The 17,621-nt window shown below is 40.3% G+C and overlaps 1 protein-coding gene across 1 annotated transcript in view; it reads left to right on the plus strand.

Annotated features, from left to right (window-relative positions):
* Positions 1–17,621, plus strand: part of PLCG2 (phospholipase C gamma 2) — a 109,771-nt gene that overhangs the window by 42,043 nt on the left and 50,107 nt on the right. Inside the window, exons 10-14 of the mRNA XM_075282050.1 lie at positions 4,797–4,898; positions 6,061–6,179; positions 12,513–12,598; positions 12,956–13,076; positions 15,729–15,897. Of these exons, the coding sequence (XP_075138151.1) occupies positions 4,797–4,898; positions 6,061–6,179; positions 12,513–12,598; positions 12,956–13,076; positions 15,729–15,897 (597 nt within the window). The remainder of the gene's footprint in view (positions 1–4,796; positions 4,899–6,060; positions 6,180–12,512; positions 12,599–12,955; positions 13,077–15,728; positions 15,898–17,621) is intronic.

Consider the following 17,621-nt stretch of genomic DNA (forward strand, 5'->3'; position numbering starts at 1 on the left):
AACATTTTCTATGCAAATAAAGAAGAAACTACTGCTGGGAAAATGATTGTTCTCTGCACCTACAATGCCACCTAAAGACCATCATTATTATCCAGATAGATTGAGATCAGTTTGTAATGCTTTTTTGCATATGAAAATGGCATGTCCTCTCAGTGGGGAGAGGTGCTGGAATCGAACAGCGTCTTTCTCTGTCTCTGTATTTGCATAGAATAATTATATCAAACTTAGGCCTATTCATTACCTACCGTGGGGCGCTGATGCCACATATAGTGAGTGCCAGGGTTGGCTGCTGTTTACAGTGACGGCACATCGCAACGGTCAGATATTCCAAACAACTTTATTACTCACTTACCTGGGTGTCACCCTATTCTGTATCAGAATGCTAATAGGATTTTGGCCATAGCTACTCCATTCCAGGCACAAAGGTATAATAATAATAATTATAATTTGTGTGTTTTTCATGATATTAACAATCACTTTTGTCCTTTGTGCTGATCACAAACTGGGGACCTCAGTGGTAGCCAGTGGAAAAACACTGCAGAAGATGTTTATTTTCCCTGACACACCAACTGCGAGAAAATTGCATATTATATTGTGTCCATTGAAAGCAATAGCATGTCTGTGAAATGCATAGGCAAGCTATGACACTCTTTGTAACTCTTGCTAATAGCTAAGGGTCCTGCGTGTAGCACCATCCCTAACAGAGTATTTGGATATGAATTATCAAATGTGTATAACCCCTTATCTATTTTTTTTCTCTCCATCTCTTCTGCAATGTGGCCAATAGAGATGAGTGAACAGTGAAATATTTGAGATTCGATATTCGTTTCGAATAGCCCCTCAATATTCGACTATTCGAACGAATATCGAACCCCATTATAGTCTATGGGGAAAAATGCTTCGTTTCAGGGGAAGCCACACTTCGACTCAGGAGAGTCACCAAGTCCACTATGACACCTCAGGAAATGATGCCAACACCCTGGAATGCAACTGGGACAGCAGGGAAGCATGCCTGGGGGCATTTAACATGCCCAAGTACCTGTATTACGCCACTATCTTGTCGGGATCCCTGTCAGCTTGCGATATGCAGGAGCTGACTTTTTTCCCATAGGAATGCATTGAGTAGCGTTGATTGGCCGAATGCCATACAGAGTACAGCATTCGGCCAATCAACGCTGGTTCTGCCGGAGGAGGCGGAGTCTAAGATTAGTCCACAGCAGTCTCCATTCTGGTCTGATCTCAAATGTAGCAGTGTTGAGCGCACAGCTCTGCTACATCTGTCAGATATGATTGCCACCAAAAATGTCACTTTTAGGCCAGGATCCCATGTAGCGTGCCTTGATTTACATTACCTGCAAAGTGGATGTGTTTCTGGCTAATCCCATCTACACATTGCAGAAAAAAAATCTGCAGCGGAAATGAGATATCTTCTTTGAGGCAAATGTTGATCTTTTTGAAGAGTTTCTAAATGGCTCTTAATTCTTTGTAATTTGAAGATAGGCGACTTAAGGACTGCGGCCTCAGAATCTCAGAAAAGAATGTGTCCTGGCCTTGAGCTCCCCAACCCCAACGCTGACATCTGTACTTAGAGCAGACTAGCTCCGCATGCCAGAGAACTCCCTTGTCCAGATTTTCTGGTTTTAGCAACCAGTTCAGGGACTGATGGATTGATGGGGGAAACATCATCTCCTTGATCAAATTGAGAGATTGTTTGCTCCAAATTTTTAAGATTTGAACTTAAAGAGACTAGGCATGAAACTGACTTCATTTGAATGGGTTTGAAAAGTGTCCGGCCGTGAGCGCTGGTGAGCGTTTTATGCTGTCCCCGGTGAAACCTTTTTTTTTTTTAACCGGACACAGAGTCGGACATACAGTACTCTGTGTCCGGTTTAAAAAAAATGGTTTCGCCGCGGAGAGCATAAAACGCTCACCGGCGCTGAAGGGTTACTATTAGAGATGAGCGAACACTGTTCGGATCAGCCGAACCGAACAACATGCACTCATAGAAATGAATGGAAGCACCTGTGACGCCGGCCGGCGGCAAAGTCAGCGTCACAGGTGCTTCCATTCATTTCTATGGGTGCGTGCTGTTCGGATCGGCTGATACGAACAGTGTTCGCTCATCTCTAGTTACTATGGCAACCTGGGGCCTAACAAAGACTGCCATGATTGTCATTATAGATTCTCTATTAGGATCTGCTAGAGGCATATCCTAATAGAATGCCTTATAATTAAGTAACAAGCGCAATGTATTGGACAGGTGATAAAGCCCCTTAGTGGTAAAGTACTCTAGCGGGACTTGGAAAAAAAAGTAAAAATAAAATGAATAAAGTATTTTTAAAATTAAAAAAAAACAAAAAAACACTAAAATAAACACAAATGAACCTAATTTCCCATTAAAATATTTAGCATGTTTTTTTTAGTTTTTTTTAAAAAAAAAATAAAAAAAAAATACACATTTGGTATTGCCACGTACATAACAACCTACATATTTCACCCCCATGATTAATGACATAAAAAATAATGCCAAAATCTCCCTTTTTATCCTTCTGTCCAAAAAACAGAATAGAACGTTATCAATAAGTCGCTCGAATCCTAAACGGATACCAATGAAATCTTTACGTTAACCCGCAAAAAATAAGCCATCGCACACCTTCATTGATGTAACAATCAAGAAATTTATGGGTTTCAGAATATAGCGACTTCAAAATGAATGCTTTTCTTAAAAAAAATTTTTTTGGTGTCCTAGTAGTAAGAATTAAAAAACCTATGCATATTTGGTATTGCCATAGTCGTACTGACCCGCAGAATAAATTAAGAATGGTATTTTTACCATAGAATGAATAGTACAAAATTTATAATGCATAAATCACTTGCAAAATTGCTATTTTTCCCATTTTCTCCCAGAAACAGTTAAAAAAAGTAAATTCTTAAATGATTTGTGTTGTAAAAATGATGCGGTTAAAATTTTTTTAACTAATCTTGCAAAAAACAAGCCCAAATATAGCTATATCAGCGTAAAATAAAAAAGTTAAGGCTATTGCAATTTGATGATAAAAAAAATAAAAAATAATACTGTGTCCTTAAGGCAAAAATAGGCTGTGTCCTTAAGGGGTTAATAGCTGCTCGTCCACTGATTTTGGAACAGTTGGAATTTTTTCTTTACAGTTGGAATTTTTTCTTTAGCATCTGCCAAAAAGGAGTGGCCAATTTCAACATAGGTATATAAACAAAAATCTGTTCCTTAGAGGTCTTATTGTCAAGGAGGGACTCCAGTTGTTGTAGCCAAGCATACATGGATCTAGCTACACTAGTGGCTGCTATATTAGGCATGGGCCCCACTGGCCAGAAACACGCGATTTGCCCGCGGCGGAGACGCTGTGGGAAAAATCATGGCATTATACAGTAACTGCAAATTAGATGGGATTCATGCGTTTAAAACCACAGCGCAGACACACTGCGATTTCCAAAACCAGCGCGGTTTTGGAAACCGCAGCATATCAATTATAACTACGGAAACACTGGCAGCTTTCCCATAGATATGATCGTAACACAAAGTCCGCAGAGGAAAACTCTGTGAACTCTCTGTTCAAAGTGCTGCGGGAAGAACCGCAATGCATTTCCACCGCGGTTGTGGGAACGCAGGGCCTTAGCCTTAGGGATCAGCAATCCAGAAAAAGCTTTCCAAACTTTCCTAAGTACCTCATCCCTATAGTCCATGGGATTCCTTAGCTGGGACACATCCTCAAATGCAAGGCCGTCTTTAGAAAAATTTAGACACTTGAGTATCGATTTTTGGAATTTCATTTGAACTCTCTGTGTCTTCAGGATTAAAGGGGAACCTGTTTTTTTTTAACTTTCCTAGGCAAGGCTAACGTCTACTCAGAATTGTTCCATTTATCCTTGATAAGTTTGTGGATGTTTTTGTGCTCCGAGAACACGCTGAAGGGCTAACCCAGCAAACATTTCGCCCTGTATAGATAAAGGCTTAACTTCATCCTCTGCAATGTTCATCGAACTTTTGAGTACTTCTAGCAAAACATCTATACATAGTTCACACACAGTTTTTTGGTCAGGATTTTGAGGCCGAATTCGCCTAAAAATCCTGACCAAAAAGGCGGCTCCCATTGAAATCAAACTCTCCTTCCTCTAACATCTCACATTGATGACATTCAAGGCTATCAAATTCAGATTCCGGGAATTAGCCAGTTTTGTTTTTTGTTGATTTAGAGGTAACATCTCTTAGGACCTGTAACAGGCAAACACAGGGGCTGTAGGGGAGAAGAACCTTTTAAACCTTTGGTCATTAAATTGCCAAGTTAAACTTTGCCACATCAATAAGTATGTGATAGTAACTACAATGTAGATTTACTTAGAAATAAATCAGGAATTCCATAGTTTGAGCAGTAAATGGATTAGATATTGTTTTGAGGTTGTGTTCCCTTCATTGTTTAATAGGCACATCTCCTTGCTTTGGTGTTCGTTGTGTCTGGTACTACAGCTCAATCCCATTGAATAGCAATGACCTACAGAATGCTGTAATCTCAAGCATGGACATTACCAATAGTACAGAACTGAGCCTGGACGGCAGAGGAGAAGGAAGCTTCGGTTAGCTCATAAGGAGGACTGCTAGAAGTTAGGTCCTGACCCATCTGATCTTGATGTCTTAAGGAAGGATAGGATATCCATATTGTAGTCTCTTTAACAACTTTGTCCTATTATATAATTATATTGTGATAAAAACACATTGTGCTAAAAGGTCTGTAGTATCTTATTTGTCTTTATTATCCCGAAAGGAATGCTCGGCCCAGGATCTTAATAAGGTTCGTGAACGCATGACCAAATTTATTGATGACACTATGAGGGAGACGGCAGAGCCCTTTCTGTATGTGGATGAGGTAAGAAAATGTTACACGAAAGAGCTGTGAATTGTGTATGAAGCTCCTTTAAATGAACGTAAAAACAGGATACTCATTTAACTCCTTCTGGCTGTTCAACTTAGGGTGCATTCACACTTCTGATACGCTACCTGATTCTAAACGTTAAAACACGTTCAGAATCTGCGCGTATAAAGCAGTTCCCATTCATTTCAATGGGAGCCGGCATACGAGCGCTCCCCATTGAAATGAATGGGCTGCTTTTTTCACTACGAGCGCTCCCATTGAAGTGAATGGGAAGTGCTCGCGTGTACGGCTAGCTCTGCTCATGCCGAGCCGTACACGCGAGCACTTCCCATTCACTTCAATGGGAGCGCTCGTAGTGAAAAAAGCAGCCTATTCATTTCAATGGGGAGCGCTCGTAAGCCGGCTCCCATAGAAATGAATGGGAACTGCTTTATACGCGCTGATTCTGAACGTGTTTTAACGTTCAGAATCAGGCACTGTATCAATAGTGTGAATGCACCCTTATAAGAAACTTTGTATAAACGTATATGCTCTATTGTATGCCTTATGCAGGGTCTGTAAGGAAACCTTTTTCTGTGTAGGGAAATAGTCAGACGCTAGCTTCACACCTGCGTTCGGGTTTCCATTCAGGGGTTTCCTTGGGAACCGCCCAAATGGAAACCTAGTCCGCTTAAAAAAGCAGTTACCTGTGGAAACCCACCGATCCCATAGACTATAATGGAGCCCGCCTGGTTCCGCCCGAAAAGGGTGAAAAATGCGTAGAGAAAAGCCCTGTTTTCAGCGCTTTGTGCTCTGCAGTTTTTCAGCGGGTTCAGGCACAGAAACCCCAAACAGACTTTACGTGCTGGTCTGAACTCAGCCTTAAGGAGTATACTTACTTCTCAAAGAAATATCTCCATACTTTTGCAACTACAGAAGGCCTAGTTTAGGATGTATACAGAGTAGATATTCCTCAACTGTATATGAGCAAGTGTATGAAACCAAGGAACAATGCAACTTACATAATTGAGAAATATGTTATGTCCCTCAGATTCATGTCTGCCCCAATTTTGATTTTGGCCAAATTCGCCACATACCTAGGACTCCTAGTTCTGTACCATCTTAGCTACTATTATTCAGCTTAGTTCCTATCCTTATGGGCTTGTATCTTTTTCAGTTTCTGACCTACTTATTTTCCAAAGAAAACAGCATTTGGGATGAGAAATATGATGAGATTACTGTACAGGACATGAATAATCCGCTGTCACATTACTGGATTGCTTCCTCGCATAACACGTGAGTATTGATGAAGGTTTAATCCTGTGGATGCCAAGGATGATCTGTATTTCATTGTCTTTAGAACACCTCTGGCGCCCAAAATATAAAATAAGGGTAATTTGAATGTGTTAATCCTTCAGCCATTACAAGGGAAGGTCAGACATTTGCAACACATGAGACAAACATCCAAATAAATAAGGTGTTCTGGGGTTAAGTACATGTCCACTTTTAAACACCACTTTACAGTTTACAAATAGAATTGCGCTATGTGAAGCATTTAGAAGCTTTAGAAATCCATTGCATTGTCTTTCTTCTACTAATTCAGTGTTATAGCCCTCCTTTACTAGGCTTCCTTCCCCAGTAATAGCCATGAGGAAGCCTGACCTGTGAGTACCCGGGGCTCAGGGAAAAACCCGTGGTGGAGTAGGGGTGTGGACTGGAAGGCTCCCACTACCAACCTGCCCTCCAGTCCAGAAAAACCAGCCCATGATATATAAAAAGAGCCCTGGCAGACTATGCTCTGCTAGAGCATAAATTATCGCTCTGGCTTTCCTTTATCTCACCTGGCTGAGGAAACCAGGCGAGATATACACTCCGTCCACCACTTTACCATGCACTTTACCACAGTAGGTATATGACTGTGTTGAAGCTTACATACTGCTACCATTATTTATTATGTATTTGGTTAGTACCAGTTTGGATGAACCCTGTCGGTACATGAGTATCTTTGCAAATGCACTGCAACCTATTTTGACACCTTCACGAGCTCTTGTTATCCATAACATGGCATATTTATATCTCCACTAGTGTTTTAATGGCTTCTTGATGCTTTTTTTTTGCCAGACTGATTGTGATCTTATATGGTCTGTACATGCAGTTAAAACTATAGGTTACTATCTATGATATACTGAGCTGTTGCCTTATTGGGATCTAACTGCAAGTGTCATGGGGATTCTTTTTGTCAGAGCCTATTGTGAATGCTATTTATTTGGATATGGCATAGAAGTGTTTCTATGTAGTAATAGATTGTCACCTACCCTCTTATACGTTTTCTATCCCATGTGTGATTTTACATAGTGATAGTGATATTTCTTCTCTCTGTACTACTAGGGTTATATTGCATATGCCCAGTGGCGTTTAGCTCTGTATTTTATGTAAGGCTTCATACATGATGTCTTAGTTTTTCTGCTGCTAATATCCCCATTATGACTGTAGCATAGTTTCCATTGCTCTATCACACAGGGCTGTGTACAGTAAGAAGCAGTCTGATCCCTCCCATATCCATAACTACTACAACCACTGGTTTTACATGTAATTCTGACAGGAGTAACTGTACAATAGGAAACACATAGCTGAGAAAAGCTCAACTGGCCATTATATGTGAGGAAAAGTCAACTGTAAATATAGGACAGACACATGTAGCTACCCATTCTATCTTAGCATTTACCATGCAGGCATGACACAGGAAAAGCAGAATCTATGACCACAGTTAGGAAAGTTGCTTTCTGTCTGTGAATAATATCCCATCCGTAATCACACAATCAGCCAAAGGTAGATAAAAGTACATAGAAGACTTTTTTCTTATATTGTAAGCTGTGATTTTTTTGCACAGTCTTTTCCACAGAGCAACAGTTTGTAGACATGTGTGAAGGCTGTGAGGAGAATCAACCCCTCCCCTCTCTATGCATTGTGTGAAGACAAAACAGAACCATCCACTCACTGTGATCCAGTCTTACTTATCTATTGTATCTATGGTTGGATCTTGACTAGCAACAGGGAGTGAATTGGAAATTAGCTCGAAGGGAAATGCCTAGTTGCAGGAACTTTAGAAAGGTTTTTCAGGCAGTCACAGTCACATTTTTAATTAAAGTGAATTATTTTTTGGCCCAGATTTATACGCACTATGAAATGAGACTAAGTTCTCTGAAAAGTTAGTGACTATTTAAATCAATTTATTGAACCAACTCTTCTAATATCAGATGCCAGATTGAAATGACACTTTTGGTTTTCTTAGTACTTGACAGATTCAGCTTGTAGACAGTTATAGAAGCAGACATAGATTTAATGCCTGGGACTGGGTGTCAGGTGCTCCCATTGGTGAACTTAAAAATGAGAAACATGAACTAAAAAATATATAAAATCATCTCCCTATATGTACACGGTATATGCTCTATTTTGTTTTGTTACAATACGGTTTTTGGCTGTTATTCTGATGACAACAATTTCACCACACCAGGAAATGTGTCAGACATTTGCTATTTATACAACAACATGGTTGTGCACAAAACCATGTCAAAAAGAAGCTCCACCCAGATTTTCAGCAAAATTGCAGCTAGCAATGCTATGGCACGCAACATAAAATGGAAAGAAAAGGATTTATAAATGTCCCTTCTGCAATTTCAAGCCTGATCATTACTAGTGTCCTACAAGGCTTTTTCATCAATGTCCAATGTAATGGCTGGCGTTTTCCTTTAAATAGTGGTTTTCATAAAAAATGAATGGATGATTTTTCACTGCGATCAAGGGACTTGCTGTATCTGAAATAAGACCCTTAAAATATAACATAGCTTACTCCTATGTGCCTTGTATTTGATGTCCAATTCATTCTGGCTTTTCCAATTTATTCCTCAGAAGCTGTTTAGCAGCCCATGGGGAGGAAGCTACTGTGTATCATTTATAGCTGTTCAGTGGAGATGACCTTACTATAAGTCCATAGAGGAGAAACCCAGCAACAGAGAAAAAAGCTGAAAAATTATAAAACCCAGTGCACATGTTATTATAGAAGCAGAACAAGGACATATAGTTGCAAGAAAAGTACCGTATGTAAGATTTCTGCATTGATCACTAATAAACTGTAGTCCAATTGTTACAGAGAAAAACAATCTAACTCAACTAACAACACCCAACCAGGTTGTACTGTTCATGGCTTTTATTGAGCACACTGAGTAAACATCCAAAGTATAGGGAGAAAAAGTAAGTGAACCCTTCATTTTAATAACCTGTAGATTCCCTTTGTCAACAATCACCTCCATCATAGACATCCAGGAACTGACAAAAAAAAAAAAGATTTGCACAACACTGAGGAGGAATGTTGGACCGTTCCTCATTGCAAATATCTTTCATTTTATCAATATTTCTGGCATTCCCAGACCTTTTCAGTTCCTCCCACAGAATTTAGATCGGGTTATGGTCAGGCTGTTCTAGAATATAGATCTTGTTCAACCATCTTTAGTTGATTTACTTGGTTCTGTGGGTCATTATCTAGTTTCATCGCTCAATGTCTCCTCAGCCTAAGGTCATGCGCTGCTCTCCTTACGTTCTCCTGTAAATGTTTTAGTACACTTTAGAATTCATGGTTTCCTCAGCGATCACAAGACGTTCAGGCCCTGAAGCGACCGAGCAGACCCAAACCATAATGTTCCTTTCACTGTCTCATCTGTCAAAATAACATTTCCCCAAAAGCATTGTGGAACATCCAGGTGGTCTGAGGCAAACTGGACTAAAAATAGGCAATTTATTGAAAATAACCAAAATCGAAATCGGCTATTTTAATTATTTTTCATGCATCCTGTCTCGCATTGCCATTGGTTAAAGGATAAGTCACTAAAAGGATATGTCATTAACTGTGCACTATCCATTCAGAATTGCTGATACTGGAATAACCAAAACCAAAGTACTATGGCGGAGCATATAAATAGGGGGAGTGGTATGTAATAATAGGAGTGTTCTAAAATAATTGTTCATCATTCACAGTCAAGGTAAAATGTTTAATTAAACGTGACTTTAATTTGGGCAATAATCGTGCAGCCCTAGTCAGGGCGCAATGTTTTTTGGTGGCCATTGTTGTTCAATTTCTTCTAATAATGGACACATAAGCAGAAAATTTTTCAGTTTGTAGAGTCTTTAGCAGGCCTTTTGCCTTTACCCTTGGGTTATTTATGACCTCTATCTGGATTGGAATGATCTTAACCTGAACACCCTCTCCTAGGGACAGTAGCAGAAATCAGGAATTTTCTCCATTTGTTGGTACCTTGTCTAACCCACCTAGGTATTTAGCAAAGCGTTACTGCCTGTTCCAGCTACATGAGTCTATAACACATCTACTAAGGTGTTGTGACAGTTGTTTGCCTGGAGGTATGGTTTACAGTAACTAGTGTTTCAGTAACCAGGCTTTGTGCATGTTCTTTATTGGGCATTGCACTTGTGAAATCCACACTTCCAATCTCATCCCCTTGGTGGATACACAGTTTACCAATTAACTCTTGAAGCAGTCATTAACATGGAGGTTCACTTATGCTGAGGCTCCAGATTACAGAAAAACTGGGGTTTTTCTGCAAATTTTGCTGCATTTTTTGAGCCAAACCCAGGAGTGGGTCAAAAGGAATGGGAAATATATTGGAAGCTCTTAGGGCTAGTTCACGCGGAGTTTTTTGCAGGCGGATTTTGAAGCGGAATCAGCCTGCAAAACCGACTCCCACTGACTTCAGTGCAAGCTGCTCGCTTTTTTCCCCCCCGCTAGCTAGTAGCGGCAAAAAGAAGTGAGATGAATCAGTCATGGCGTCCGCGTCTCGAGACACGCTCCTGTTTATTCCCATTCATTCGGCCTAATCAGGAGCGGGATACCGTCGTGGCTAGCTGCGCAGAAGTTCACACGGCGGAAACCATTTTCCACCGTGTGACCATATCTTTATACTTGTCTTCACTGCTCAATCCACTTCTGTCTATGGCAAAAAAACTATTCAAAATCTACGACAAAAACCTCCAGCTTTTCCATAACGTGGTGCCATAACCTTTCGTGTTCGCTCTACACTGTGGATGTTTACTCACCAATGTGTGTTATTAGTTTGGTTAGATTGTGATTGCCAATAAATGTGGATAACTATCAACTTACATTTTATTAGTGATCAATGTAGAAATTTAGGTCATTCTAAATCAACTGTACATAGATACTGTATACCTTCTACTGAGCCTTAGGGTAAATTGCCACAATGTGCATTCAGGATAGCATACCCAGCAATACAAAACAATCTGTTTTGAGTAAATTGGTATTGCAGTGGTATTGGAATACACTATACATTTGGGACTACAAAGGTATGATTTTACTATTAGAGGCCCCTAAACTACACTATTATTTGTTTCAGAGACATTTTGCACCTGGCAGACCTCCTTTAACTATAAATAGGTCCAGAATTCTGTGCTGATTTAATTCATACCATGTGTGTACAGTGGTCAAAAGAGAGAGGTCTATACCTTCTGATATGAGGTGAAATAGTCACTGACTTTTCAACAATATATACATGAATCAATAGTCCAAGCAAGTATATGAAGCTTTGTAATATATCTCATCATAGTAAAATCACACTTATCTAGCTTTTTTTCTGCTCTACTGACTTTCACTCTGAAATATTTGCTGAATTCTGTCGTGCTAGAGCAAGACTGATATAAGATCCCAGAGATGTCAGATTACAACTCATAGTAAAAGTTTATGGAGTGTGGATGTTAGAAGAGTGAGCAGGAGCCCAGCAAGATAGAGAAGAAACAGAGTCACCAAATAGACTGCTGCAAATAACTGCAATCTTTGTGTCTGACTCCAAGTACTTTATTCACATTAATGCAGGAAATGCCCTATATGATTCCACTGCAACTTCTTAGTGTAAGAGATGGCATCAATGCAGATGAGATGATTCCCCTCTACTCAGTCTGTGGTAGATATTGGAACAGCCAGACTCCAGTGACCAGTTCTGAGGATTGTTGAAAGGTTCTGTAGACATTAAATGATAAACCTCTGTCTGAAGGTGCCACTAGGGGGAGCTTAGCAACATAACAGGGGGGACATTTTATACATAGCAGTAAGCATATCAACTCCACCTGGTGGTGAGCGTGGAATACGGCAGATTTATAAGTCTAAGATTATATAGCAGGGGTCGGAAACCTATGGCTTGAGAGCCAGATGTGGCTCTTTTGATGGCTGCATCTGGCTTGCAGACAGGTGCGTAACTACTGGACTACGGGCCCCACAAGCACTATTATACTCGGGGGTCTTTTCGGACCCCTGAGTATAATGATCGGAGGCTAAGGAGAGGTAAGGGAATATATAAAAAACAGTGTTACTTACGTTGCATTTTTATTGAGCAACTACTTTATGTACCATTACTGCAAGAAAACTGGTACAAGACATTGACTAAATTCCCCCTAGGTCTATAGAGTGGATATGCAGCTCTATAAGAAAATTGGAGCTCTGATGCCAAACATAAATATGGCACAATGATATATTACATAGACCTTATGCAAATCACCTTTTATCACATCAGAATTGCCTATCTTGCTATGTTCTGCTCTGCCCCTGCCTAGGTACCTAACAGGAGACCAGCTGCGCAGCGAGTCGTCCACAGAAGCCTATGTGCGGTGTCTGCGGATGGGGTGCCGATGTATCGAGTGTAAGCATAGCTTTATTTTTCATTTATAAGCAAGTATAATATTAGTCTTCCACCTCTATTTTCTTATGCATGCTGCTGGTCTTCCTGTGCTCTCTCAAGGATTGCAGGAGGTGCAGTATTTTTTAGTTGAACTTTGAACAAAATATGTATAAAACCAATATCAGTAAATTTGAGAAAGTCCCTCTCCCTGAGGGATTCTAGTGAAAGCCCATTTCATTTATTACCACCTTGCATTATGGCTGGAACATTGAATTGCTGACGTACCACCCGAAATTTCTAGCCGAAGGATTGTAATGTGCTCACGTTGTGCTGGGTTCACTGAAGTGTGATTGTTTCCTGTCTCTCACCTCACTCCAGTGGACTGCTGGGACGGCCCTGATGGAAAGCCAATTATTTATCACGGATGGACAAGAACAACGAAAATTAAATTTGACGACGTGGTGCAAGCTATTAAGGACCATGCATTTGTCACCTCTGAGTGAGTCCCTGCTGTAACTCTTTAATAACTGGACATATGATGTATGATCGCTACATAAGAAGAATGGGCAGACAGATGTGCCTAGGTTATGTAGCCTCACCTATGCACTAAAATCACCCATTGATAAATTATCACTGATGCGATATCTGTTTCTGTGATAACCAGTTATACAGTCATGACACTTGACTCTTAACAATACATTTTTCTGATGACGGAGTCAATGGGGCTTTATTAATGAAGACTGGCGTTTTCAACACCAGTGTTCTTATCTCGGGGAAGGGTACGCCTCATTTATGATGTGGTACATCTCATCATACCTAAGCGCACCCTCTTCCGGACGCATGCCGCACTGAAATATATGCCAACTCATAGTTAAACTGGTGTAAATGATCATAAATCTGGCAGGGCTGTTGTCCTTGACCAAGCCACATTCTAGAAAGTGGTGAGGGTAGTGAGAAAAAGAATAATTTGTCTAGGGATACAGTAGATATTCCAATAGTGAAGTTAGGGTCCCAACCCGTCTTATCAAGTGTAGAGAAGAACTTCATGTATTTGCAGTGTCAAAAAATTAATTTTATTGGTAAAGCCAGTAAACGTTTTCGGTCTCTTGGACCTTCATCAGACTCTGATTTCTGAAGGACAAAGGTATTCCTTTAAGGACCAGTAAATAAAATAGAATGGCTTCAGTCCAGCCTCCTGGAGACCGGATCAAGCCCGCAGTATGGGAATTATACCAAGTAATGGAAGCCGTGTATTCGCGCAAATGAACCGCCTATGGCAATAGGATGGCGCCAAGGCGGTTCATTTGCGCGAATACATGGCATATTACTATAATGTTTGTAGGTTATATTATAGCAGCAATTCCCAGACCTCACTCCTGTCTGATATACTATTTCATTTCATGCCGCTGCATACTTAAGGTACAAACAAGCCAAGCTTGTGTCAAAAGGACATATGCCAGGCAAATTTGTTAAGTTTAGATTTCTCGATTAACAAAATGCAAAGTTAAAGAACGAAAGAGAAATCTATATCACATCAATATTTGGGGTGACCACCCTTTGCACTAATTCTTCTAGGTACACTTAGACACAATTTGTGAAGGAACTCGGCAAGGAGGTTGTTTAAACATCTTGAAGAACTAACCATAGATCCTTCTTTGTCTTTATGGAATCTCACAGACTCGATAATGCTAAAGGGATTCTATCATTAAAAAAAAGTTTTTAAACTAAACCCACGCAGAAAGGCTATTCATCTCTTACCTTATTTTGAAGGTCCACACCGCCATTTTTAAATTTTTCTTTTTTTCATTAAGGTAATTGTGCTCAGAAACCACAGGGGGCGTTCTCCCTGTGCTCAGAGCACAGTGTTGTTATCCATTCCAGCGCCGCCTCCGTCTTCTGCGTCTCCTCTTCTTCTTATACGAGACCAACACAAAATGGCCAAAGGAACAGCTGACTAGGCATTTTCTAAATGCTATTCCTACATGGTTTTAGTTTAAGGCTAAGGCCCCACAGAACGACCTGTAGAAAAGAAGTGCTGTGAGAAAACCTTAAGCGGCAACACATCGCATCATTGATGATATTTGATTTATGTGGTAGAAGATATTGTGGTGCATATGCCAAAAGTAGTCCACAAAGTATGAACAGAGGCCAGGTTTGGCTTACTTGAATGTAGAGAGGTCTGGTTGATACAGATGTAATATAGGCAAACATTGATTTGCTGCTAAATGGGTTGTCTCCATATTCCCCTGTAAAGAGGACCTTTCACCACCTCCACCAAGGCTAGTTCTAAGCAGAGCTCCTATCAGAGGCAGCCAGTGTCAGAATCACACCCCCTGCTTTCTCCTGCCTGACAGCGCCCATATGACAGTACAGAGTCTAAATAGCAGATCATTCACCAAAAATAACAGCATTGATTGCTCAGGAATGGTGGGGGCTAGAGAAAAAAAAATCTTACTGTGCCATAATCATTTGATCAGCGCATATTGGAGGATGCAAAGAACTGGTCTTGGCAGAGGTGGTGAAAGTCCCTCTTTATAGACATATGGATGTTATGAGGCTTTGGGTCTGATGCTTAAGACCCCCTCTATTGGAGGCCATTTATATAATGTTTTTAGCATCTGTTTAGCAATTCCAATTAACAGATGCAAAATAACTTATTATCAAAACAGCTGCAAAAAAATGGCCACCCTGTTTTTTGTCTGACAGAGAAGTGCATAGAAATGGGTGTCCATCAATTAAACAGATACGTTAAACTGATGCCAAAACATTATGTGAATGGTCCCTTAGAGCATAGAACGATGCAAAGAGCAGTTTTTACCCTGGAGGACTTGGTGATTTTTTTTGCATTCATGTGTGGTCACTGTGTAGCACAGTCCGGATGTCACTTTGAAAGCAGCCTGCCCTCATGAGTGTTGAATTTCAGCGGTCGAACCCAATCAGCCAATTGCTGAGACCACTTCCTTTATAGAGGAGGCTGTCTAGCTCCAAAAAAGCCTATGTGACAACCCATACTGTCAAGCATATTCACTCTTTTTTTTTTTTTTTCTCTTATCTTTCTTTTGGAATCGTTAGCATTTGTGATTGATTTGCAAAGAGATTAACCTTATTTTAAGAAGTCTGACTGCAGGTAACCTTGTCTTGTCCTCTGTAGATACCCAGTTATACTCTCCATAGAAGAACATTGTACAGTGGAGCAGCAGAGGTATATGGCCAAGGTGTTTAAAGAAGTGTTAGGTGAAATGCTATTGACCAAACCAATCGAAGCAAGTGCAGATCAGCTTCCATCTCCTACGCAGCTAAAGGAGAAAATCATAATAAAGGTGATTATTGTGTCTTGTCTGTTGGTTTGGTGCTGACCATTACATTGTATGTTCACCCTGGTAAACTGGAGTCTAGACATTCCTATTGATGTGTTACATCAACTCCTAAACAGAGCCTTGGCATATAGTAACCTATAATATGACAACCCTACAATACACAACTTCCATCAGGTATGTATAATGCAGACAGGGGGTCCAGAAATAAACCTTGTCTCACACCCGCTTGTAAGCACATCTTAATTGTCCATGCAAAGCGAATAACAAAGAGACCCTCACCAACTTTCTTAAGATCATATTGTCCTTGGTCAGTCACTCGTTCTAGTTAGGGAGTATTTTCTCCCCCTAGTTTCACAGAGCTATAGCAATGTCATCCGTTTTCTGCTAGCAGGAGACAAAATGCTCCTTCCAGTTTGGTCACAGACCCCCTATAAACTGTATTCCCAGGAATATCTGTCTTCACTGTAGAAGCCATAAAGGTGAATACTGACTTCTTTTAAAAGAAAGCAACCACACCTTTCCTGTCTAAGTCCTTGAGGGACAGTATGAAGCCGTGTTTCCAGAACAGTGCGGATTCCCTGAAGATACGAACAGCAGAATTAATTGCTTGGTTATAAATTAAGAAATTAATAAACTTCAAATGAGTGACCTTAGAGTGCAAAGTAGGACAACCTTAACATGCACATAATTGTGTTACAAACACCAAAATGACATCCATAACCCAAAAGACCAATCGAACCACGAAGAACGAGAAAAGATCAGGAAACATCTTGAAAAATAGTGAGTTAGGCTGCCTTTATACTGCGTGTTTAAAGTATGCCCTGTGCTGTACGGCAAAAGTATCAGGCAGGTATGGAAAGAAACACTGCAGAATAAGACAGCAGAAGTGTTAAGTTTAGATTTCTCGATTAACAAAATGCAAAGTTAAAGAACGAAAGAGAAATCTATATCACATCAATATTTGGGGTGACCACCCTTTGCACTAATTCTTCTAGGTACACTTAGACACAATTTGTGAAGGAACTCGGCAAGGAGGTTGTTTAAACATCTTGAAGAACTAACCATAGATCCTTCTTTGTCTTTATGGAATCTCACAGACTCGATAATGCTAAAGGGATTCTATCATTAAAAAAATGTTTTTAAACTAAACCCACGCAGAAAGGCTATTCATCTCTTACCTTATTTTGAAGGTCCACACCGCCATTTTTAAATTTTTCTTTTTTTCATTAAGGTAATTGTGCTCAGAAACCACAGGGGGCGTTCTCCCTGTGCTCAGAGCACAGTGTTGTTATCCATTCCAGCGCCGCCTCCGTCTTCTGCGTCTCCTCTTCTTCTTATACGAGACCAACACAAAATGGCCAAAGGAACAGCTGACTAGGCATTTTCTAAATGCTATTCCTACATGGTTTTAGTTTAAGGCTAAGGCCCCACAGAATGACCTGTAGAAAAGAAGTGCTGTGAGAAAACCTTAAGCGGCAACACATCGCAGTTCTTCCCACAGACCTTTAAACAGAAAAGTTTGCAGAGTTTTCCTCCACAGACTTTCTGTTACAAATATACCTATAGGGAAACCGCTGGCGTTTCCATAGGTATAATTGGCATGCTATGATTTCCAAAACCGTGCCAGTTTTGGAATTTGCGGTGTTTGTGCATGGCGGTTTTTATCACAAAGTGAATCCCATCCACTTTGCCCGTACTGTAAAATGCTGCGGTTTTTCCAACGCGGC

This window comes from Leptodactylus fuscus, chromosome 7, assembly GCF_031893055.1.
Source record: "Leptodactylus fuscus isolate aLepFus1 chromosome 7, aLepFus1.hap2, whole genome shotgun sequence".
Classification (NCBI taxonomy): Eukaryota; Metazoa; Chordata; class Amphibia; order Anura; family Leptodactylidae; genus Leptodactylus; species Leptodactylus fuscus.